The sequence below is a fragment of the Lissotriton helveticus genome, chromosome 3_1, assembly GCF_964261635.1.
Source record: "Lissotriton helveticus chromosome 3_1, aLisHel1.1, whole genome shotgun sequence".
Taxonomy (NCBI): Eukaryota; Metazoa; Chordata; class Amphibia; order Caudata; family Salamandridae; genus Lissotriton; species Lissotriton helveticus.
The window spans coordinates 1,301,231,074-1,301,257,079 of record NC_136061.1 but is presented as its reverse complement, the minus strand read 5'-3'; the positions used below and the strand labels follow the sequence as shown (position 1 = coordinate 1,301,257,079).

At 48.2% G+C, this 26,006-nt stretch overlaps 1 protein-coding gene across 1 annotated transcript in view; it reads right to left on the bottom strand.

Annotated features, from left to right (window-relative positions):
- Positions 1-26,006, bottom strand: part of SNX19 (sorting nexin 19) — a 264,785-nt gene that overhangs the window by 11,037 nt on the left and 227,742 nt on the right. Inside the window, exon 10 of the mRNA XM_078681942.1 lies at positions 25,795-25,882. Coding sequence (XP_078538068.1) covers positions 25,795-25,882 — 88 coding nt within the window. The remainder of the gene's footprint in view (positions 1-25,794; positions 25,883-26,006) is intronic.

Below are 26,006 nucleotides of genomic sequence, written 5' to 3'. Positions count from 1 at the left end.
GTGGCCAGGAGAGCTCCATCAGGGACGGGGGAAGTGGTCCTATTTCTTCATGATGAGGCATCCTTCAGAATACAGGATGCCCCTAAAGGAGCCTAAAATGGAAGAGGGGGTCTAAGAGGCTTTGAAACGGGGCGTTCCTACTATTCAGATGACAACGCCAAAGAAACGTCAATCATAGATGTGGTAAACTGCTAGACCCTGTCTTCACTGGTGCAACACCGATGCCACAGAGTTGGTGAAAATGCAGAGAACTGATTTCCATAGGAAAGGCAGTTCTTGAACTGGTAATGCTGTCCATATATCATAAAGTGGAGGTATTCTCTGTGCTGGGAGTGTACAAGGAAATATGAAAATAGGTACACTAAATCAATGGAAACAAGAAGTCACCTTTTTGACGAAAGGATGGAAATCCCGAAGGATGACCTTACAGAAGCGAAGTTTCTACAAGGTCCAGTAAAAGTGGCATTCTCTCGATTTCTTCAGTACTTAGAAAGAACCTGGAATAAAAATCCTGATGTTTCTGTGCTCTGGTTCCAATATCTATGGAGCATTTCAGGAGAACTTCAAAATCTAATCTTTCAATTCCTGTAGGTGTTTGTGGAACTTTTAATTTGGAGACTGTTGGTGTAGTTTTGTATTGCTTTTACGGTGTGCCAATGAATATTTAGCTTCCACTTGTTCCATGTTATGTTATGCCAGTTTAACAGGTTATTATGGATCATGCCTTCCAATTACATAGTTGAGTGGGAAGCAGAACGATCAAATGAAAGGGGTTAGTTTGTTCTAGTGCTGAAAGAGAGAGGACTGCTCCCCTCGTCAACTTTGCTGGATTTGCTGTTCTAACCTCTTTGCTGTTTTTTAGGTAAGTTGAAAGAGATCTGTTATGGTGGTATGATAAAAAAAAACTCCCATTGATGGGTGTGCATGCTGTAGATAGACTAACCCGGACAACACTGAAGAGTATTCTGTAGTTGTTGTGTTAATCTTGATAACTTGCAAGGTGTTGTCCCCTAAGAGGTCATCATCATCATCAACAGACATGTAATTAATTTCTCTTTGGAAATCAGGACGAATAAAGAGCTCTTCTGTTGGACATAATATCTTAGAAAATTCACATTAAGCATCTCCCAAATTTTCGATTCAAAGAGTCCATGAACACTTTAATCAGTGCCAATAGAGTAAATTGAACCTCCTTCATAATGGTTCTGACATGAACCATACCCTCTCCTAGTAAATTCTCATCGAAGAGAGATATTGTGGCACAGCTGCTACTGGTATGTCAACAAAATATGGTGAGGTTGAAATCTTGAATGTAGTGGCATCCAGGCCGTTGACACAATCGCTGGTTGCGACACACCTTCATTATCTGATAGTGCAGTGTGAAGGTAGGATGAATTTCTGGATATATATAGTATAGACGATACTTTGCTGTGGAGCAGTAGCTCTAAACTAAACATACTGCCTGTCATCTCTGTGATGTGGGTAAAGAGGTGTTTTGTGATAGCACTTCCTGCACTTACAAAATCTATGGCATAAAGCCTTTACTTATAATTCCCCAAAAATATAACAGGTGTTTAAATCCATAGCCCCAGTGGCTCTGTGGTTATCTTGAACGTCATCATGCCTGAAGAGAAAGCCAGTCCTTTTTTCGAATATGGCAGGGTCTTATTCCTTATACAAGTCCTAACCCTTTTGCTGTAAAGTCTCATAACCTGATTTGCAAGAGAAGAAAAGTTTGAAAAGCGATAATGCATAAAATATCAAAAAGACTGATGCACATGACGGTAGGACAACCAAAGAGGTTTACCGACGAGATGTGACACAGCCTACTACTGATCAGATCAGATCCAGCAGTATGAAAAGAGATGCAAAACCACTTCAGGTGCTGTCGGGCCCGACACAGTCAATTGGTTAGGAGCCAATGATTGCATCGCAATTGAGAATACAATTGGTGGTGGCAGTTGATGAGTGAGGAACTGATGTTGAAACAACTAGGGTGCCACTGGTGGTGACAGTATAGGTGGGGTTACCATCAACGATGGAGACACAGATCAGACTAATGGCAGTGGTGCCGCAGACTGATGGTGTGCAACAGTCAATGACATGGCAATTGATGCTGTTGACGCATAAAGTCAGTTTAGCAGCCAACAAGACAGTCGTCTGTCTCAGTTAGTTTTTTTTTATAGAAAGTTTGGAAGCAGATGACATTGACTCTTAGATGGAGGTTTATGTGCTCGACTTCAAGTCACAGCTGAAGGGTAAAGCAAAACGAGCGTCACTGATTTTGACCCAGAAGAGGGTGGCGGATCAGTAGTCTGAACCTTATGGGAAGGCTCAGACTGACGTCTCCACTTTAGAAGACTGTGAGGAAGACTCATATTTGCGCTCTTGATGTCATTTTTATGCTTTTGGGGAAGGAATTAATACACAGGCAGTCTTTTCCTCTAGAATGCTTAAGGCTAAAAGCCCTTTAGGTCCTTTAGACTTTTTGCCTGAAATGTGACATAAATGTAACTCACAGTGGGGTCGTAATCTGGGCATAGACATAAAATGACTAGGCTGTGCTGCTGATCAGTTAAGATTTTCTTTGAGGTGGAATTGGATGGTTCAGTCTTCAATTTTCAAAAAGAAAAAAAGTTCTGGCAGAACTATTCCCTCCCTGCAAATGAGGTTTAGGTAGCCTTTTTTTTATATATAGCGCAAACTTGACCCGAATCGGGTATCAGAGCGCTTTACATTGCACCAGTTACGTTACATGAGGAGACACATCATTTTTATTAGGCACAGGGAGATTAAGTGATTTGCCCAGAATCACAGGATATTCAGAGTCATTGCTGAGACTCGAACCCAGTTCCCCAGATTCGAGGTCGACCGCCCTAGCTGTTAGGCCAACTCCTCTACCCAAGAAAGAAAGAAACTTGAAAAAAAGGCAAAAAACCTATCTACTTGCCTTCCATAACACTTTTTTCTGGTCGATATTCTAATTGCAGATTCCCCACACTGTGAATCTCCAAAGGCACCAGAATGGATCCGGAAAACGCTTTGCAATAACTCCCACAGACCAGAATATGGCATAAATCGCCTCAGTCACGGCTCTGTTCCGCCTCCTGACATGATGACATGGAGCAGCAGGTATGTACCGCTGATGGCTGTTTCATGAATTTTCCCCTTCTTTGCTTCTTAGAAGCACACAAAAATGAAATCATACACTCAATGGTTTCTTGTGTGGTCGATGTAAAAGTTCAATGCCTTCTTTTAGGTCAACCCAATGGAGACTAAAATGTTGGCCTACATACATCTGCCACACAGGAACAGCTCCAATGATCCTTGGCATCGGAAAGCTTTTGCTTCAATACATATGAGGACAAACTAAATTATTATGATTTGAACATTTGCTGTTTCTGGGTGGCAGATATATGCAGACCAACTTGTTATTCACCCCAAGAAGGCTTCCACGTATTAATTATCAATGGGAGGGAGGTGGCTCCCCCTTTATCCTGATGAAGACCCATGTTTGAGTTACTGGATGGGTGGAAATGTCGATTAACAAATTGGTTAACTGAACTTTATTATAATTTCATAAAACTGAACACAAATCTTGACTTTTTTTGGTTGAATCACTACACTACGCTGTCACCACCGTTACCAGAATATTGTTCTTTTTTAAGAAACACTGACAGCTTTGAACTTTTGTCACTTGCCACTCTCACTGTGCCATTTCTTCAAGCACCAGTTACATTGTTTTTTTGTATATTGGTTATCATCATGAAGTAATTAAAAAGCCCATTCTAATATACTGAAGAATATCAGTTGTTTTTGGCATATGAGCTTAAGAGGAAAATATTTCTCCCAGGGGAACCATTGTTTCTCTATGAATATATACCCAGATTTGCACTGATACCAGGTTGCCCCATAATAATATTTACTTATTAGTATGTAAGGAAGTCTTGACCTCCGGTATGAAGACCACTCTGGTCCTCAGTACTAGTTTGCACAAAAAAAAGTGGTGCAGCATGGTTGCACCAAAGCTCCAGTTGTTTGCTCAGTTAATGTTCTGACATAATCACCAAGTCATAACCCGCAATGAGGACGATAGTCTTTAGATTAAAGAATCATAAAGAACAGCTGTGATATGGCTTGAAAAGCATACACATGAGCAACATTAAGAACAAGTGGAGGACGCATATGCTTCAGACCCATAGCGCACAGAGTTCCCCACTATGCCTGCCCATGCCCTGTAGTCATAAAGGGACACTGGCAGATGGGATGAGAGAAGCACACTAATAATAATAATAATAATAATAATCCACATTTGTAAAGCGCACAATCACCCGTAAGGGTCTCTAGGCGCTGGGGGCCGTCGGGAAGATTAAGCAAGCTATTGCCGAGAGTCACATGGTGCTGGGCTAATCTGCCGCCGGAGCCGGGGATCGAACAGTGATCCCCAGATTCCAGCGTCAGTCGCCCTGGCCGCGGCGCCACACCTCTCCCTAGCCTCACACTAGCGGCCTCGTGCATGGCCTAAGGTTTCCTAGAGAAGGAATCGATCTTACCGAATGAGAGGAGGCAGTGGGGACACCGCTCAAGCTTTAGACAGCTGAGATGGGGTCATACGTTGTTATGAAGAGTGACCATTGAACAAGCAGGGATCAAGGAGATTATAAAGGACGAAGATTTTCAATTTCACACAATTCTATTTTGAAACTTGTTTGTATGATGAAGTGGACCTTCTGTATAGTATATACATGGCCGAATTAAGTAAATATAATGGAAAATTAATATAGAAAAGGGGGAAAAAACAAAGTACAGATCGTAGTGTGACATAAGAAACAACTTGGGGTTGGAATATAGGAGTTAATCTTTATATGGAACATTTGACATCGGGATGCTTAAACAATGACTGTTGATCAGTAAACACAGAAAGGCTGTAAAGGCTGATAAATAACATTTCAACATGCCCATCACAGATCCTTGCTGGGCTAAGAAAATAACACACATCTGAAAGTTTGGCTTGGAAGGGTTCGGTGTTTCAGGCCTCACACTATGCAACAAATGTGTCCTTGTGTATATTTTATGAAAGGTCACCTGGTCACAAGGATGATACCAACCATTGCAGGTAGCAAGTCAAAAGTATTCAATTGCCACCGCTCAATTTCCATGGATTGGGACGTATGTTGTGGAGACTGTGATGCAGAACCATGACCCGTTGCTTAGACAGGAATTCCGAACGAAGTGGTAGATCGATCTGGAGGTGAATGCTCAGGCTCCGTAGTGCTGGATACCACACCTTCATGGCCCAGTCAGAGGCGATTAAGATGTCTTGGGCGTCGTCTGCCCGGATATTCCACAGAACTCAAGGGAGAGATATTGATCAAAAATTGTACAACAGACCTTTATTCAAGTGGTCGAAGTGTATCAAAATGCCCATACTGTTGGACTGTAGTATGGGCATTTGGAAATAAGTGTCCAGCACTCCAGAAATACCATCCAGACTACTAGTTCTACAGCTGAAAGTGCCTCAGCCAAGGTCGGCATTTTGAACTTGTTCTTCCACAAAAGTCATTAAAGGCGAGGATATCCAAGAGGGGTTGAGACCTCAGTCCGTCACTGGAACGAGGAAACAGAGCAAATAGCATCATTCCCCCTTCTCCGAGTCTGGCACCTTCTCAATGGTACCTTAGGACAAAAGAAGAATGACTTCCTGCATCAGGATTGTGGAGTGCTCCGCTGAAAATCACTCAGGGTGTAAGAGGAAGATAGGGTGGGGAAGAAATGAAAGGCGGGAGTAACCCCTTTCAACAATTTGTAAGACCTATCTATCTGTCATGATAGATCTCACCAGGGAAGGAAATGCTGTATTCTGGCTCCTATGCACCAGGCGTGGGGCTGTAAGGACAAACTAAATTAAATGACTTGCAAGCCTCTGCAACAGAAGAGAAAGAGTTAGCGGAATGCTGCCCCCCTCAGCTGGATCAAAGCTTTCTGGCTGTTGCCACCCTCTAGGCCTCGAAAGGGCTGTGTAGGTTTCTGCAGTACATGTTTGGAAGGCTGGAGCCCCTAAAGTTCTGGTATTGGTGGGAAAATTGTTTAGCTGGTAATAATAGACCCAAGGAACTAGCATTTGGTTGTTAGAAATGGGATCTCTGATTGGCTAAGGCTTGGGCCAAAGCCAGGCAGAGACCACCACTCCAGTCAGGGCAAGGGAGTTGCACGCCAAAGATAACCAATGCTCACCCCCTTGGTAGCTTGGCACAAGCAGTCAGGCTTATCCCGGAGGCAATGTGTAAAGTGTTTGCGCAACACACACACACAACAGCAACACACTGGGCACACCACAAAAGGAACTCCACACAAGGTTATATATAAAAAATAGCCTTTGCATTACGATAAACACATTAGATCATAATCACACAATTTACACTGTGCCAACTGGCACTGGGCAGTATCTACAGGGGATTATATACACCTGACAGGGCCAATTGGGCCACTGTCAGAACAATCATAAATCATTAATTGTAAATGTAGCACAAATAATAAATGTAGAGCACAACCAGTAACTACTGGTAAAAGTTAGGAACTTAGCATGAGGTTCTGCAATGTAAACCACCCTAGGCAATAATCATCACATTAGGCGTAACTCACACAGTGAAACATAACCTCACTAGCATAAACCATAATACGAAAAACAACCTCCTAATCATAAAACACATTCAGAGGTATAAAACAGGACACAAAGGCATTGTGCAGTCAACATCACATTTAGGCATAAATACGGTGTGCCACAAGCGGGGGCACAACACCTGACAACTGGCCCCAGGCCAACTGGCCTTACACTGGGCTCCAATGCCCCATGTCCAGACAGCCAGGGCTCGAGGGGGACCTCTCAAATGACCCCCTGGCTGCCTCAGCAGCAAACACCAAGTGCGCAATTGCGCCAGCCTAAACGTTGCAGCTGGCCACTAATTGCTGGGCAGCTGAGCGGGTAGAAATGTGGGCACTGGCACTCCTGCGCCCTTAGTCCTTCACTGGGACTCGTCCTAACAAATTGCGCACACGTTGCAGCTGCCCACTGCTAACCGGGGCAGCTGGAGAAAAATGAGCCTTTGCACCACTGTGCCTTGTGAGCCCCACTGAGCTCTTTACCCCAATACAGTCACGTTGCAGCTTCCCACTGCCCAATTGGGGCAGCTGGAGAAGAATGCGTGGGCCCACCTGGGGTCCTTTTAGAGCAACCACAGGGGGGGGAGGGCGGCACCAACAATGTGCCCCGACACACCCCCAAGCCAAAAGTAGAATACTGGGCCCCACTCACCGGCAGTCTCCTCGCGCTGCTCCAGGGCTCCGGTCTTCCTCTGTTGATGCCTCGGGCATCCACACGGCGCTGTGGAGCCCCCCCCCTTAACTGGGGGCTCCCTTCTCGCAATGACGTTGAGGCCACGGGAGGGCACCGGCAATATGCCCCGGTAAGCCCGCCTCTCCTCAGCTCTGGGGACGCCTCCCCAGGTGCAGTCTCGCCGGGGAGCTCTCCTGACTGCACCGGGACGTCCTGGGAGGCAGGGAGGCTTCCGTCCTCCCTTTCTCCACCGTCACTTCCTCACGCGGCCCCGCCCACAACCAAGCAGGGCCGCCTGGCTTCCGGGTCGCTACGGCAGCGGCCCGGCAACGTCTGTACCACTCCTGCTGGTGATCCTTCTCTGGGCTTGGCGGCGATGCGGGGTGGGCACCCGCTCGTAACCTAAATAATCAAGGCGTGGCAGGCACCCGCCAAAACCGTGGGGTGGGCACCCGCTTCCTTCAAGTATCCAGGGAGCAGGATGGGCACCTGCTCTTTCTCCTTCCCAAACCGTGGGGTGCGCACCCACCTCTGTCGCAAAGGTATAATGTGGGGTAGGCTCCCGTGCAGCACAGGCCAAATGGGGCTGGGCACCCGCTCCTCTCACGCCCTGGGGGGAATCCCCATGTTGGGTTTCCCTCTGGGACAATCGCAGTCCCAGCACTGCCAAGCCTCGCGCTCCTCTCTCCCCTGGAGAAATCCAAACAACAGCGCTCCCAGGCGCTAGAGGCCACAAAGTCCCTGGCAAGTCTAGAAGGAAGAGTCCTTAGTGCTGGGGAGACGCCAGCAAAGCGCAGCCAGGCAGGCCAGCACACAGGGACCCTCAGGAGGCAGCAGCTGGGTCCCACGGCGGTTCCTCCTGGCAGGGTGTCCCCTCAAGAACACAAGCACAACCACTTCATGGGGTCACAGCTCCTACATTTATATACCCCTTTCCCTTTGGCACACAGCACAGGGCTGGGGGAAAACAAGATGCAACTGGTTTGGGGGGAGCTTTGGAGCACTTTGCTGTGCTCAGCTCCTCTCTCCATTGTCAGGTGGGGGCTAGGTGCTCAGAAGCACCACAGGGGGCGGAGCCAGCATTGTGGAGGGAAGGTACAGCCCTATTCAGGTCCCAGGTGCAACTCCTCACTCCCATCTACATGCAGATCTCCCTATTCACCACCGGGCAGACCCACCCTGGCTCCTGGAGCCAAGCACACAATCCAGCCCCTGTCAATCACAAGCCAGACATGCATTCCACATCAGGCAGGCAGACACACAAAAGAGCCAACTTCTAAAAGTGGCACTTCTCCCCCAGTCACAATAAATCTGCGCACACCATTGCGCAGCATTTATTCTCACGAGTTCGCACATACCAAACTCGCCCCTGCACTCCTCTCACACTAGGAATTACCATGGACACATATCTCCCATGCATTCCTATGGGAGGGCAGGCCAATATCACCACACGCACTCAGATTGCACACATACTTTTTTTTTTTTTTATTTATTTTTTTTTAGTTTCAAACAAACCTTTATTGGTAGTTCACAAAATACACAGCCCTGCGCCTACAACCATTGTGGCTGGCAGCATCGTATTATGTCAAACTGTTCTCGTACTCAAAAAGTGCTAAAAAAATACAAATTAACACAGCAAGTCGCCTACAACCTTTTCAGGCCGGCAGCGTCATAATAAGGAATTTATAGACGTGTCTTTCTGGAAATCAACAGATCACAACATTCAAAAATAAGTGAGACAAAAAGAGAACAAAGGGAAGGCCACCCAGTCCTCAGGGAAGTTATATAGCCCCATCACATTACACTCTCCGTCATCTTCCAACTGACTCTCCTACTCCACCGCTCATACAGATAGGTAAACTCACTCCTCACCAGGGCTCGAGACGGGGTACCACGCGGGTGGAGGGCGTTCTCCCACTTATTTTACCGGGGGGACACCGTCCCCCCTGTCAAACAGCTGGACTTCACTCTTTGGCCTCTCTGGGACGAAGAGCTGGGCACCTTTCGTGACGTCACTTCCTGTCGTGACGTCACTTCCAGTGACAGCGTCCCCCCACTTCTTTTTTTACGACTTGTGCCCTGCTCCTCACGTCTCCTGTCGCAATTATTAACTATGCAACATTTGGGGACATGCACCTCGCATTCTGTACATACTGCACTTAAAGCCAGCAAGAGGCATCTTGCAATAAAGAGTGCATAACCTTGTTCCTATTATCGCGCTAATCATCCCCGCCGTGAGTTGTCGATTGTATGTAAGTCATCAGCGGCGACCATATGTCCCTGGGCCTGGACGAGACAGGCAACAATTCAGCATACAGGGCAGATTGTTCCTGGCAGCCAGTCCAGTCCTTAAACTTAGGTGCCCTCCCCCTGCTCCACCTACAGGCCACACGCCTCTTTGCCATTAGCAATGCCAGCGCCGTGTAATGGCGATGCGCCGGTGGGTTATGTTTGACGTAATTCAATAAGGCAACTACAGGTGTGGCTTCTATAGTTATACCAGTCATGCATTGCAAAGCTGTATACACCTGCCCCCAATATTCGTGTATTACCGGACAAGTCCAGGATAGGTGCAAAAAATCAACCTGAGGGGCATGGCATCTATCACACCTATCGTCATCTCGTAGTTGGTACTTGTGTAGGCTGACTGGGGTGTAGTATAGTCTATGGAGGTATTTATAGTGTATAATCCTCAACCTGCTGCTGGCCAAGATTCTTTCAGTTTGCGAGCAGCAGAATTCCCATTGCTCGTCTGTTATGGGGGTGCCAGGTGCTGCCTCCCATTTTGAGCGGGACGGTGTAGCCTCCGTTTTCTGTTGAGTGCGTATGTTGCGATAGAGCAGGGATACCAGGCGTCTCGGCGATGGCTGTTGTATCAATGTCTGCAGTGGTGCAAGTAGCGGAGGCTCTTCCGGAAAGTTGTCATGCAGGGATCTAACCCCTTGTTTAAGGCGGATGTATAAGAAGGCATCAAGAGGCGTGCACTGCGCATTATGAAACATGCTGTCAGAGGTACGGAACGACCCATTCTCGTACAAGTCTCCCCAATTTTTAATGGATGTGCGATCTTACAGCTTGTGAAATGGGGCCTCCTGCAAGAGGGGCATGTCTGGATGATATACTAGAGGCAGTAGTGGCGAGTATGGTATAGAGGTCTCAAATTGGCGCGCTATACGCTGCCATGCCGTGACCGTGGCATTTACTGTTATCTGAGTGCGTTCTCTGGCAGTTATTGCCATGTATATAGCGCCTTCTATTGGTATTGGATGAACAAGCCAATGTTCTGCTGCTAGCAGCGGCATATATTTGGGCTGGTGTATCCAAAAATATAGATAGTGCGCCTAGGCACAAATATAATATTGTTCAAAATCAGGGACATCGAAGCCCCCTGTCGAGTATGGTCTAATTAATACCGCCCATTGCAGTCTCGCCTGTCTACCACCCCACACTAACCGAATCATCTCAGTTCTAAGGGCCTTGAAGAAGTGACATCCTGGGAAAAAGGGGATATTCAAGAACAGGTATAAAAGCTGAGGTAAGATCACCATTTTGATCAGGGACGCCCTGCCTGCCATGGATAACGGGAGTCTAATCATTTTGGTAACTCTATCTATGATACGAGTGAGTGCCACCCCTTAGTTGAGCCGCATGAGCTCCTCCTTATTTCTGGTAATGCCGATCCCCAAATAACGGAATTCGTCCGTACACCACTCCAGGGGGAAATCTAACGGAAATCGCCCCACAGAGTCAGTCAGGGGGAAAATGCAGGACTTCCCCCAGTTGATTTGCACTCCGGAAAGGTGGCCAAAAACAATATACTCTCGCAAGAGTGTATTCAGATTGTTCTGCGGGTCTTTTACATACAGGGTGATGTCATCCGCATACATGGAGACAAGGATCTGCCGCATGTTGCATTGCAAGGCCATAGCGTTGTGACGCTGGCGCAGACGCGCAGCAAGGGGTTCCGTGGCCAAGGCAAACAAGAGAGGGGACAGAGGGCAGCCCTGGCGTGTCCCTCTCGTGATGGAGAATCTCGATGAGATCCGGCCGTTGACCAGCACCCTGGCCTCCAGCTGATAATACAAAAGGCGAATCCATGACAGGAAGAGAGGTGGAAACCCCATACGACCCATAATTGCAAAAATATAATGCCATTCGACAGAGTCGAAGGCTTTAGTCACATCTAAGAAAATCGCCGCTAAGGGCAGCTCAGGGGCCACATTATTCATAATGGTAAAGAGAGTACGCAGATTATGGGAAGTAGCTCTTCCGGGGACAAACCCGGATTGATCCGGGAGTATGAGGTGTACCAGCAGTAAAGTTAGCCGTTTAGCAATTAATTTCGCCAGAATCTTAGCGTCACAATTGAGCAATGATAGCGGCCTATAGGACCCGCAGATGCGGGCCGGTTTGTCTGGTTTTAGCAGGGATATGATGAGGGCCTCCCTCATTGACGGAGGGAGAGAACCAACCTCCAGAGACTCCTCATAGACTTTGCGCAGGATAGGGGCCATTATGTCAATATACGTTTTGTAAAATTTAACAGGGATGCCATCCATCCCTGTGGCCTTACCTGATTGCATTTCCATTATGGCCTCGTGCACTTCATCCAATTCGAACGGTGCGCTCAAGAATTGACGATGCACATCACTGAGCTATCCTAGGGCCCCATCCCCTAAGTACTCATCAAGCTGTATATTCGGGGTACCAGAAGTGGTATATAATTCTTCGTAATGCCTAGTGAACACTGTCAGTATACCGGCCGTGTCGCAGCAGCGTGTCCCATCAGCCCTTTCCAGTTCTACGACATGATTGGAGTAACGCGGTATTCGGACTATATCTGCCAGCGTTTTGCCCGGCCGTTCCCCTTCGCCGTATCTTCGAGCTCGCCAGTGTTTACCCCTAAAGTGCATCTCCCTCTGTGCTTCCTCTGTATATTTTGTGAGTTTGGCCCTGAATTTCTCCTGTGTTTCCTGATCTGGAGCATGTTTTAGCTGCTCTTCTAGACTTTTTAGGTCTCGTTCTATCTGGTCGAGTGTGTTCATAATATCTCGGAGTACTCCCGCACCTTTGGAGATACAATATCCTCTCAGTGTGACCTTAAAGGCCTCCCAAATGGTTTCCACCTCTTGCACTGAGCCTCTGTTGCGTTCAAAGAAACTTAATATTTCTTCGCGCAGTTCTTCTTGGAAGACTGTGTCCGTTAGCATCTTGGGATTCAATCGCCACGCACTATGCGGTGGTCTGAAATCCGCTGAGGACAGCGCTAATCTGACAGGAGAATGATCAGAGTATGTACGGGGTAAGTGCTGTGCTGAGCAAACGGCAGGCCCAAGTCCTCGAGAAACGAACCAATAATCTAGCCTTGCCCAAGTGGCTGAGTGAGCTGTGAAATGTGTGCCTTCCCGTGTAGAGGGGTGTACGTGCCTCCATGCGTCTAGAAGGTGATGATCCGCTATGATCTCCCTGAGCAGTGCGCCAGCCCTAGTGTGATGATGCGGAGCGGGGTGCGATCTATCGGCAGTCGGAGCACACGTGACATTGAAATCCCCACCCCAAATAATGTGATTCGACCCAATAGCGGTAATCGCCTCCCATAAGGTGAAGTAGAAATCTGGGTCATCCACATTGGGACCATAGCAACACACCAGGGTAACTGATTCCGTGCCTAAACGCCCCCATAGTATTCAGTATCTGCCCCCATCATCACTCCTTGAGCCCACCAGTGAGAAGGGTACCTGTTTCCTAATTAGAATGGCAGTGCCTCTAGCATAACTGGAGTAAGAGGAAAATACCTTGTGTGCCGCCCACCTGGAAGCGAATATGTTTGATTGTTGCGGTAGAAAATGGGTTTCTTGGAACATTGCTATATGCGTGTTGTGTCTGTCCAGATATGCAAGCACCTGCCGCTTCTTTCGAGGATCCCCCAACCCCCTAACGTTCCATGTAATAATGTTTAGTTGTGTACCGCAGTGGTTCCCAAACTTTTTTGACCCGTGGCTCCCTTGACCTAATTGGCAGTGGGCCGTGGCTCCCCATCATTTTTTTAACGGCACACCGGGGTGCCGCAGCGCACACTGTGAACCACCGCAGTAGACCTTTGTACTCTCTACCATTCCTATGTGACTCTTAGAGTTTATCCATTTGTATCTCTTCCTTGAGTGACTTTACAACCTGTGCATTTGCAATTTTTTATATTTGTCTCATCCCTGTGGGACTTTACTACTTGTACATTTGCAATTTATTTCTGTTTATATCTCTTCCCTGTATGACTTTATAATTTGTACATTTGCAATTTTTTACTGCTTGTATCTTTTATGTAACACATGTAATCCTAAATCCTTATGTATCACAACTGGTTCTTATGTAAAGCGCTCTGACACCTCACAGTAATGCTCCTTCCTTGCGAATAAAAACAATTGAGTACCCTTCCCTCAAAAAGTATTTGCCACAAAGAAATATTTGTAAGCTATCCGTTTCTTTGTACACTTGCTATCACATTTATTCGAGGCTGTCCACCTTTATTCCATACATCCAAACAACCTTTGCTGTTTTGACAGCTTTCTCCCACTCTATTTTCTGCCGTGCTGTCAGCCACAAGAACGTGTTCGAAGCTATTTCTGCCTACAATTCATGCAATTCCGATTTATGACACAAGACGCACCCGGCTGGAACTCCGAAGGAAACCATATACAGACGCCGCCACACTCCACGAAAGGGAAAGTAAAATGGAAAGCACCAGAGCTTTGTGTAACTTGTATTTACCATGAACAAAAACGTTCATTCAGGAACAAAGACTACTGCTTTAAACTCTGAAACAAACCATAGAGCAATGTCCACAGCACTCTCCGTAATCGCACCGAGCTCTTAATTGAGCCATTTAAATGCAGAGGGTGAGGGCTGGGATCACCTTCAGCACAAAGGAGCGAAATCCTGGGCATCGCCGCGGCGCCCCTGGCTTCTCATCACGGCGCACCAGGGCGCCGCGGCGCACACTTTGGGAACCACCGGTGTACCGGTATCCTGAGCCACGTGACCACCTCGGAGAAGCAATGAAATAAATCTGTGTCTTTTTTTTTTTTGTGGCATAAGGTGTATATCCGTAATAAGCAAATACATATACAATTCATTGATCCAAATGCAAAAATACAAAATTCTTAATATGCAATAAATTAGTTGGTATTGATCAGTAGTGTAAGACAAGGATAGTCAAGGCTCGAAAAGAAAAAAACTGTTCATACAAGCATTAATAGCATGGCTCACAATTTGATAAAAAGCTGTGCTCCCTCCATTTCTTCAGGGGTGCCCAGATATTTCTGCCCAGTTCCTGAGATTTCTTACCCTTAAATTCGTATAGGCATGACTCTATGTTATGTATGCCCAGTAACCTGGAGAGCCACATCTGGAAGGTCGGGCGGTGGTATCCTTTCACCCTGCAGAAATAAGGATTCGCAGTACCGCAACTGAAATAAACACCAGGGCTTGGGTATCCCTCCCAACCTTAAGTTTGTCATCCGTCCCTATTAGGACCAGGGTAGGGGACAGATCGATGTTAAGACCTAGCAGCCCCCCCAAAACAGATTTATCTCCCTACGAATTAAGGCAAGATTGGGACAATGATAGAACATATGCAAAAGGTCTGCAGGACCGGTGTTGCATTTAGGACATCTGTCATCTTCTCTTACCCCCCATCCATACAGTTTCGCAGGAGTGTGGTAGAGATTAAACAGTCTTATAATGTTGGGCCCTCAGGTTGGAAGACCGAAATACTCTCTTATTAAGGAGTAGGGCCAAGTCTAGATCGACATCAGGGTCCCCCAGCTTCTGCGCCAATGTAACTTCTGTTTTCTCCAGATCATCTCGGAGGCCGAGCAGCAGATGATTGTAGGCTATACTTATCTTTTTACCCCCCCTAATTAAATAATCAACCATTTGGTTACCTGGAGGCAGCATGATCCTTGGTCTAAATGCTAATAGTGTTTGAACAATTTAACCATATAAAAACCATTGATTTTGAGGGATACCAAATTTCTGCTGTATCTCCTCAAAACTAAGGAGGACGTCACCTGCCATAATGTCACCCAGGCAACTTACCCTGCGCTCCCTCCAAACCAAGCAGTTCATATTCTGGCCCAGATGAGGGAAGAGGCTGGATTTCCAAAGATTAGTGTTGACATTAATTCTAGGGATATTTAAGATTTTACCAATGGCCTTCCAAGTCCCCCAAGCCCCTTCAATAATCTTATACCTGGCTTTCCTATAGTACCTTCTATCAACTTCACACATCAGCAGCCCAAAAGCCTTCCTCCCCAACAATAGCTCAAAAATAGAGGGGGGGGCCCTGATTCTCTATTTGACTTTCCAAAGGTAAAGAATCAAATTGGAGCAATATATTCATTTGTGTAAGGAGGCAGGTCCAATGATAGAGTCTGAGGTTCGGCATAGCCAAGCCTCCTCTAGCCAGTGGTAATGATAGATGGTTAATCGAGCGCCTGATCTTGCCATACTGCCAGACAAACCTTACGAAGGTGGCTTCAATTTTCCTGATCAGACTTTCTCCTAGTAGCAATGGGATAGCCCTGAATAGATAAAGTATTTTGGGGAACATAGTCATTTTTAGGACATTCACCCTACCGATCAGTGAGAGGTGAAGCACGTCAATTCTTTTAAAATCAGTTTCAATTGAATCAATAAGGGGTGGGTAATTGTCTGCGATAATCTTCTCCACCGAGGCATTCACCCTCACCCCAATATACACGGCTGAATCTACAAACCTATGGTCCGTCTTAATGATGTTTTTAGTGCAAATAATCTGGATTTTCCCTTCATTCAGCCGGTAACCAGATCTATACCCGAATTCCTTAGCCAGTTGTATCAGGGCAGGCATAGCTTGGTGAGGATCCGCAGTTGTTATTGCCAGATCATCAGCATAAGCAAGCAATTTAGTGGTAAAGCCGTTAAACACAACCGGACTAATCTGACGGGAGGCCAGAATTTTTTGTATAAGGGGATCTTTATATAGAGAAAACAGAATCGGGGAGCAGGGGCAACCCTGACGCGTCCCCCTCTTAATTGCTATTTCATCTGAGCGCTGGCCCACAACGAGGACCTGGGCCACCGGATTAACAAACATAGCTTTAATAGCCCTCAGACATTTGCTACCAAAGCCTCTGCCAGCCAGGATGACCCAAAGAAAATTCCAGACCTCGCGGTCGAACGCTTTCTACGCGTCGAGGAGGATCATGGCCATCTCCCCCCCCCCCCCGTGGCACCATGGGCATAAAATAGCGCTATTGCCCGTCTGGTATGATCCGTCGTGCCTCTGCCCGGCACGTACCCATGCTGCCACTGGGAGACGAGACGACCAATGACCCCCCCAGTCTTTAGCCCAGACCTTAGAGTATAATTTGGTGTCCGCGTTGATTAGCGAAATTGGGCGATAAGGCCCTGGCACCTCCTTGGGTTACCCTTTCTTATGAAATATGATGATGTTAGTCTCCTTCCAAGAGTCCGGTATTATGCCTCACCACAAGATGCCATTAAACAAATCGAGCAAGATTGGGGCGATCTCCTTTTCTAAGCATTTGTAAACCTCCAAGGTGATTCCGTCGGGACATGCAGCCTTGCCTGGGGCTAGTTCCCGTAGGGCATTAGTTATTTCAATAAGAGCCAGGTCTCTATCACGATATTCTCTGCACTGTTCATCTAAGCCGGGACCACCGTCCTCGAAATCCGAGCTTTGCTCATACGTCACCCCCTCCTCATCATACACTTTTTGGTAAAAGTTGTTAAAATCCCTTAGAATATCTTTAGGCTCAGTATACTCGATGCCATCTTCCTGTATATTGGAGATTAGATTCTTGGTCCTCTCTTGTCTTATGCGCAGTGCCAGTGCTCTTCCCGCCTGCTTCCCTGTTTCGTAGCATCTACCCCTGGAGGCCTGGTACTCGCTGGTTTCTTTCCGTGTAACTATTATCTGAATATCTGCTTTAATGGTGGTAATTCTCTTTAAAGACTCCTGTCCATCAGCCCCCAGTCCAATGTCCTTAATATGCTGCTCTTCAGCTACCGCTAAAGCTTCCATGAGATTCTCAATCTCTCTCTTATCCTCTCTCCTCAGCCTAGCTGAACAGCTTATCGTTTCCTCCCCTTAGGGAGGCTTTGAATGCTTCCCAAACACTGTTGCGGGACGTGCTGTATTGGTTAGCGTCGTAAAACTCACCCGCCCATTTACTAAGATGTTCCACAAATCTAACGTCTGTTAATAATTTCCTTTCGAAAGTCCAGCTAGTATGCTTTCTCGCTGCGTTAGCTGCTTCACAAAACAACATCAGGGGGTTATGATCCGAAATTGACTTTGGTAGTTTCTTAATATGAACCTTATTTATCTCTGCGGAGGAGATCAGGAAATAGTCAAGCTTAGTATATCTCTGTTTAGGGCTAGAAAAATAGGTGTAGCCAGGATCTAACGGCTCCTTAGCCCCCCGGACATCCTTAAGCCCATGAGATTTCATCAGGGCGTCCAGTGCGCGAAACACTCTGGGTTTCCGCCCTGAATAACCATCTGACCTATTCCAGTCGACTGAAATATTTAGGTCCCCACAGACTATGATGGGGTTTGGCCAGTTGGCTAGCTCTCCTTCCAGAAAATCATAAACTTCTGGGTCGTCCTGATTAGACCCCTAGACTACACAGAGGGTATAGCCTGAGTTGAGCTCCACTATTGCCCATCTCCCTGCACTATCAGCCTTGTGTCGCTTGGCCCCCCCTAACAAGCGTCTGCCAGGACGGCAACCCCCCTAAATGTCGAGGTTTGGGTTGAACAGGCCAGAAGCTCATACCCCATGATATTCATCAGATTCCTTTTTGCCCATGGGAGATGGGTCTCTTGTAGGCAAAGAATGTCGATATTATTATATTTGATAAAATGTCCCACCCTTTGGCGTTTCCTCCAATCATTTAGCCCACCCACGTTAGCTGTACAAATTTTAATGTTTGGCATATCATTGAGCTAAACTTTCCCGGCAAACCTGGACTATGACAAAAATTTTCAATGAAACCAACAAACCAATATTAATTACCTCAAAACACCTTATCATCTCATTTTTTGCTTTTTTCCCCCATTACCCCCCAACCTCTCCTCCCTGAACCCCCTCCCCTCCTTCCCTTCCCTCCCCCCTTGCCTGCCCCCTATCCCCCCACCCCCTCACTCGTGAGGCGCTCAGACCTAGTCTGTGCATATGATGGTCACAGTTAGAGCAGTGAAGAAGAAAAACAAACCATTCAATGTCAGTATCATATAACCCCTTACATCCTCCTAACTAACTATACTCCGAAGTTGTCCGACCAATCGAACCTTTTACATGACGCTTCAATAACCTAAGCAGGAAAACCCGACATTATAAATATCTTCTACCCCTGAGAATCCAAATACTCTTTAGCTTTAATTTCCGAGGCAAAATAAATTGTTCTTCCTTCATTAATTATTTTTAATTGGGGCGGGTTGATCAAATATGCCTGCATCTTTTTCTCCTGGAATGGTTGGATTAGCTGCCTGAGTCTCCAACAACTCTCCACAGTTGCATGGCAGAAATCCGGACTTACAAAGAATGCAACCCCTTCGATGATCCTCTTTGCGTCCGGTCTTGCCTTTTCCGCAATTCCCTGCCTCAGCACAAAATTGCCCAGGAAAATTAATACTGCCCTAGGTTTATCACCTTCCTTTGCGTTTCTATTCATCTTGAACGGGGTGCGATGCGCACGCTGGATTTCTCCCGCCCAGTTCCAACTTGAGAGCTCCGGAAACGCCTGCTCGAATAGCTTGATGATGTAGGCTCTCACATCGGGGCCTTCTGCTCCCTCAGGCACCCCAAGAATCCGGAGGTTGTTTCGCCTGAGCCAGTTTTCCATGTGCTCCAGTTTCCACTGGATGTCCACGACTTTGGAGCTTTGGGCTTCGACCTTGCTGGTTGCAGCCGCCGCCTCCGGCTCCCTAGAGACTACTCTCTCCTCGAGGTTAGTGACCCGGTCTCCCAGGTTGATACAGGCCTTGGAGAGTTTCCTGACGACACCCTGCATCTTCCTTACCGCAGCTTGAGACTTACGGCTATCCTGCCGGGTTTCCTCTCTGTGGGCGAGAATCTCCTGATGAATAGCTTCCAGGAGCGACATCTGAGCAGCTGCCCCACCGGGGCTCCCCTGCAAGGGCATTGCTGACGAGTGATCCCAACTGAGCTCTCGTTGAGGGGGCTCCCGTCCTTTAGGCCCCATTTGAGATTTGACTGCGGTTGCCGGGGACCCATGCTCAGGGTCGCTGTCCGAGTCAAGATTACTGTCCCTCAGACAGGAGCTATGGTCTTCTTCGTCATCTTCTGACCACTCTCCTCCCTCTGACACGGAGTAAAAGCATTCACTCGGGTCTTTTTCTTTCTCTTTCTCCTTTCGTTCGTCGGATTCTGGGGGGACCACAATATCATCCACATCCCGTTCCCGGAACACTTAGCCTCCAACCTTAATCGCCTCACTGTCAGCCTGATCACGTTCCTGCCCTTCTTGGTCTCCTGCCTTAGTTGCAGCTGAGTCCATGCTCATTACGGTGCCCTGCTTAACACATGCGGGCGCCTCGGCTTCATAATCCCCTAGTTCCTGCAGCCTTTGATCGCTAGCAGTCGCATTTCCCGCAATGATAATAGTATTTAGCTCTGTGCTCCCTGAATTGGCACCATCGACCACATCTGCTATTGTCCGGAGGTTGCTACGGATCTCTGGAGGAACTGCTACTTTATTTCTTTCTTCTGCGATACTCTATGCTGCTGTACTCGGGGGTAAGGGGAGATTTGCCGTTTCTGGCATGCTTGAGGGGGTTACATTGACCCCTGCCTCTGGCTCCGCCCGGCCTCCCTCGCCCGGTAGCGCTGTGAGCTTCAACCCTTTCTCTCTGCCAGTCTTGGTGAAGACATCAGCAATTGGGGCGGTAGCTGTAGCCTGTCTAGTCCTAGCAGCAATCTGCTTCCTTACCGGGGGTGTTTGCATTTTTTGGCAGCCGTCAACCTCACCCGGTATTGTCTCAGCTCCGGTCTTCTTTTTCTTTTCGGCCGCTGATTTTCCTCCTGTGTTAACCTTGGGAGCCATTCCTCCCCGTCGCCTCTCCGTCCCGCTAAGCCAGAGCCTCTTGGAGCTGAAATCCCCGCCGCTTCGTGCTGACTCCACCAGAAGCGCCGCTCTACGCGGAGTTTCACATGCGCCCCGCACCTTTGCTTTGGGATGGGCGCGGAAACCAGCAGAGAGAACGGCGGCGGTCCGCGTCAGTTCCCGCAACAGCCGTACTGCAGAGCCGCGGCAGGTGAGCAAAGAGAGCATTTGTATCGCCAACAAGTTGCTCGGTTCAGATTTTATGCTTCATAGTAACAGGGTCAGATATCTTCGAAGTGGGAGTGGGACATCCCCGCCGTTTTCACTGGGGGTAGAGCCCGATCTCCACTGCTCCGCTGTGCATGGCCACAACTAAGCGGCCGCCATCTTGCATCTCCAGGAAATAAATCTGTTTCGATGCTTCTTGCCTGCCTATCCCAGGTCATTTTTCTGTTGAATCTGACTCGCTGTGCATCTAGCATCACTACAACTCTCTCCAGTAAGGTACCTTGTCTCACCCCACGGCCGTACATTCCTCCCAAGTTGTGAACAGTCATTCCCCAGACATCCGCACTCCCCAGTCCCCCCACCCACTGTAGCATCCCCAACCTGCCAGTAGTATATTCCCACCCCACCCTCCCTGAACAGTTTCCCAACCAAAGACGCAAACTCGTCCCCACCCACTGAAGCAACCCCAACTCGCCAGCATAGTGAACCTTCCCGCCCCTCCATGTCCATCCCATCAAACCAATACAAAGAAAAAAAAACGCCGGCTCTTGTGGCCAGGCGCTGTAAGGGGAACACCCTATGGAGGTCATCTAGGCGGCAGCACGATCCACCCCACACTCTCGGAGCCCGCTTTGAGACACCCGGCCACTCCTGTGAGTAATTGGGGGGCCCAGCGAGACAACCATCAGCAGTCCGGAGGGGGAGCCCCCCATTAGTACTAATACATAGTCCCTTCAGCCTTTATCCCAATATGTGTCAAACGTACTTACAGGATCGATGCATCTACGATTCTAGCATAGTGTGGAGCATCTTACTGTTCTTCTGCCGCTGCCCCCTCTATCGGTGACCGTCGATCCTCATTTTCTCTCTCCGCCGACTGAGCTGTGCGCCGAAGGTGCTTAAGGCACTCGTCCACATGCTGCGGCTTAGTAAAGAAGTATTGGCGACCTTGATGGGTCACTCTCAGCCTTGCTGGGTATAAGAGGGCATAATCAATTTGGGCTTTTCGTAATTTTGCCTTGACGTCCAGGAATTTCCTCCGCTCCTCTTGCACTATCGATGTGAAGTCTGAGAATATCGTGAAGGAGTTACCTTCATAAGATAGTGTCTGTTTGCCTCGGGCTGCCCTCAGTGCAACATCTCGGTCCATGTAGTTTAGCAACTTAGCAATTATGGGCCTCGGGGTCGCCCCCGGTTTGGGTCTAGGTCCCAACGACCTGTGCGCTCGCTCCACAATGAATTGGGAGGAGAAGGCCTCAGCACCCACCGCAGCCAGTAGAAGCCGCTCGACGTACTCTTCCATTCGACTAGTGTCTGTGGATTCCGGAATCCCTAAAATACGTATGTTGTTTCTTCGACTCCTCGCTTCCAAATCTTCATTCTTGGCAGCTATGACGCGGAGTAAGTTTTCCATTCGAGCAAGCTGCAAGTTATGCCGTGCCACCACATCGTCGGAATCCGATATGCGCCTCTCCGCTTCTGTTAGTCGCTCCTCGTGAACATCCATTTTGTGGACAACAGCATCCATGCGGGAGGAGAGCCTGTCGACCTTTATCTGCAATTGTCGCAAACCCCTGGTGCACTTCTCGTAGAATGTCCTGCATTTCTGTGGATTGTGCCACCGTGGCATCGGCCGATTTGTTGGTAGCCTGGGCCGAAGGTTGGTCCTGCCCTGTCCGGACGGTACGCCGGGGCGCCTCAAAGCTGAGCTTAGGCTGTTTTGCATCATTCTTGCCCATAATGGTGTAGAGATGGTCCTGTGTGTCCAGTGCAGGGAATGACAGCCAACTGCTTTTAGTCTCCGAAATGAGGTGGCAGCTCCAGTTCGAAGATGCGGGCCCCGAGCCCAAGGCCCTGTAGCGCTGCCCCTTGTCAAACAGTGCATAAGGCCAGCTGCCGCTGCTCCGGAAGCTCCACGTGGTGCATGGTCGAGGGGTCAGGCAGATACCAATAGCAGCCCCACGTCCCTCGCAGTCCCCCCAGGCACACGAGATCTGGCAGTAGGGGCCCCATAGGGCCAGCAGGGTTTCAGACAGGAGTCTCGTGTGGGGCGTGCGTGAGCTATGCGTGCAGTCCCCCGCCGTGTCCGAGCAGACTCAGAGTAGGGGCATCCCCAGCATATCCATGGGGTCAGCTTCAAATTATCGCCACCTGCCACTCCCCGCACCGTAGTGAGGGCGCAGTGTCAAGAAGGAGGGGGGGGCATCCGCTCGCACCACCAAGGCCCCTGCCGCCCCCCGGGCCACGCAAGGGAAACCGGCAGCACCCACTCTCCTCACCGCATTTGCGTGCGTGATCCTCTTCGGCCTCCGCCCCCTATCCGGGTACGGGGGGAGCCCTCTCCGTGTATGTGGCACTAGCTGTCCGCCACCAATTGGGCACCCGAGGTTGGAAGGCCGCCCCGTGCCACAGCTCCTTATCCTGCCTGTGCGGCCTGTTCGATCCCTCCACGCCGCGATCTCCCGTAGTCAGCAGGGCCGGCCGGATCTCATGCCGCGCTCCGCTATTAGCCGCCGTACACCACACCAAGGAAACAGCAGGGGCTCCGCTGCACCGATCTCCCTGAAACTTGCACACTAGGGTCCGAGTGCCCTAGAAAGGGATCGCTGTTGCTGGGGGCCTCCGGACTGCCATTTGAACAGGATAATTGTCGGATTTTAAACGCCGGGCGGTGAGAGCCTCACGTAGTGGCGGCCATTCACCAGTGCGCCACCTAGCGCCTCCGATTGCGCACGCACTTTACACTGGGACACAGTGCTAAAGTGCGCAGAAGTCAAAAACTACTAGCATCAGGTCACATTTAAAAGCAAAAAGTTTAGGGGTGAACCTGCCAAAAGGGCCAAGTCCAACAGTGGTCCAGCTGCTTTTAGAGTTCTAGCGCAAATCGTCCTTTTCAGCAAATAATCTAGAGCCATCAAAGTCAATGTCCATTATTGATACTTGCATGTCTGGGATACTGGAAGCCGGTGCTTGTCACTTAAACACAGGCTGACTGACCAGAGGGAATAAGCATGACTTGAACAAAGTCACCTTAAGGGCATCTGTGAGGACTTAATTGAAAGGCAGTAATGGCTCAGATGAAGCAGACCCTGGTTGAAGAATCTGTCAACATATTTTTCGTGTCTCATGATATGCCACATGGCCTTTTAGAAAATCACTATCTGCTGCAGGATCAATGACAGCCTGGGAGAATATGTGGTGTTCTGTAACGCATTGCAGGGTGGAGTTGGATTTGGGACACCGAAGGCGTGTGATCTTTAACTTGACACCCTTGTGACTTCTTGCTAGACTTTGAGTGGAAGGATGCAGTAGAGTTCAGCTTGGCAGTCTTGCGCTTATATCTAGACTTCGACTTACTGGAAAACTTTGACTGGGAAATGTACTTTATGCCAGAGCGGCTTTGAGACTGGGACCGTGATTGGGCCTGTGACTTGAAGCGAGAGCTGTGCTTCAATCATGCCTACTTCTTATGTTCAACCACATAGGGCTTCTCCTCCCACTCTCCAATCATCTTTGGTTGCATAAGGGCCCACAACAAACACAATTCATGGAGATCTGTGACTGATATCTGCTTCCTGTGGTCTTGCCACGTCTTCAACCCTGTCATTTTCATGCGGGTCAGTAGGGGGCATGTCCTAGCATAATGTTCTAGAAATTTGGAAGTCATTGGAAAACTGAAAATCTCGCAGCAGAGCTCCAGATCCAAGATAGCCGAAACAAAGGTGGTGAGCAGGGGTGGTGCAGCTTCACTCCTTTATTTCCAGGGTGGTATGGAGCCATCACAGAGCTGCTTGATACTACTTACCAGCAAGTAGGAGTACTGCTATGAAAATCTCATGATCAAGTCTGGCACCTGAGGATATTCTAAAGGAATCTCATTGCAGTATAATAAAGCGGTAACAAGGGAACGCTAAAGGCGTTTTCAAAAACGCAACACAGCAGGTGACTGAAACAAAGAAAGGCTCAGTAGCAAGTCCTCTCGAAGCACAATGCTGAGTTTCAGGAGCCCCCAGTACCAAAACCTTTGCGCTTAGTCTGAGCTAACAAAATTAGCTGACCTTGATCGCTTCTCACCATCAGAGCTTGTGGCAAGGGGGGTGATGCCCAGCTGAGCATCAGAGGCAAAAGGGGCTGAAGCCAATTGGGATGAGCCGACACCCAGGAAAGACCAGACAGCAGATGTCTGGCGGAATCCCCCAACCAATTTGTGGGGTACAAAGGTGCACTGGAGCAATCCAGAACTAATTTGAAAAGTTGGACATTGGTCTCCTTGATTGCAGCAAGCTGCTATGGAGGTGATGATGACCCAGGGATCTTAGGGAGCATTGGTTCCACAACTGGAAGAGTCTCAAAGCCAGGGTGGAACCTGTGAGGCTTCACCCTGGAGCAGAAGTATCAGGGAGACCAAAAGCCTTGGATGCTTTAATTCTTTTTGGACTTGTTTTTGGACTTCATCCCAAACTTTCTGAAGATTGTGAACAGGAACGAACTTTCGACTTGGAGCAGGACCAACCCTGCTCTTGTATTTGTTGTCGTAAGGTTTAGATTGCTGTTCCCTAATGTTCTTTGCATGCGTCAGGGAGCATTTGTCACTGGACTTGGAGTTCTGTTTAGTGCCTAGACACCAAAGGCAGACCCTATGCGGATCTGTAACCAACATCTGCTTGCGACACATGTAGCACTGATTAAACACTGTCTTCTTGGGAGGAGAAACCCCTGCACACTATCAGAAGTTTGAAAACACGTTGGTAAAAAGAAACAAAAATGGTACGAACGGAGGACTGAATGTGGTTCGACGGGTGCTTTAGGGAGGTTTCTAAGGAGAAGAATTAAAACCTGGCTTGTGTGCCAAGGACTAGGTTTGTAACATAAAAAATAAACACGGGACTAGCACATTTAGTCTTATAATGCTGGTAAAAACTTAAGGATCTGTTTTACATTGAGTCCTGTGAAGACACCCTCTATTGGGGGCCCTATGCAAAATGGTATGGCAATTATCTTATATACTATCTTTGCAGATACCGCACTTTTACATTTGAATTCAGACAATCAGTACTACAATCTGAAATACCACCTTCCTTAAATTAGAGTTTACCACCTACCTGTTAATCAAGGGTTGCTGCAGGGACTCTAGAACCAACTCCCAGCTGTCCCGACACTTCTGCACCCCCAGGACCTCCACCAACAAGTCTATAAGCAGAAAAGATATTGTGAAAAAACGACAGATTCACAGAAATATTCTGTAATGAAGAAAGAAATTAGCTTCCTCGTCTTGGAGAGTAAGCATCAATGGAAGCCTTTCCATTAACATGTC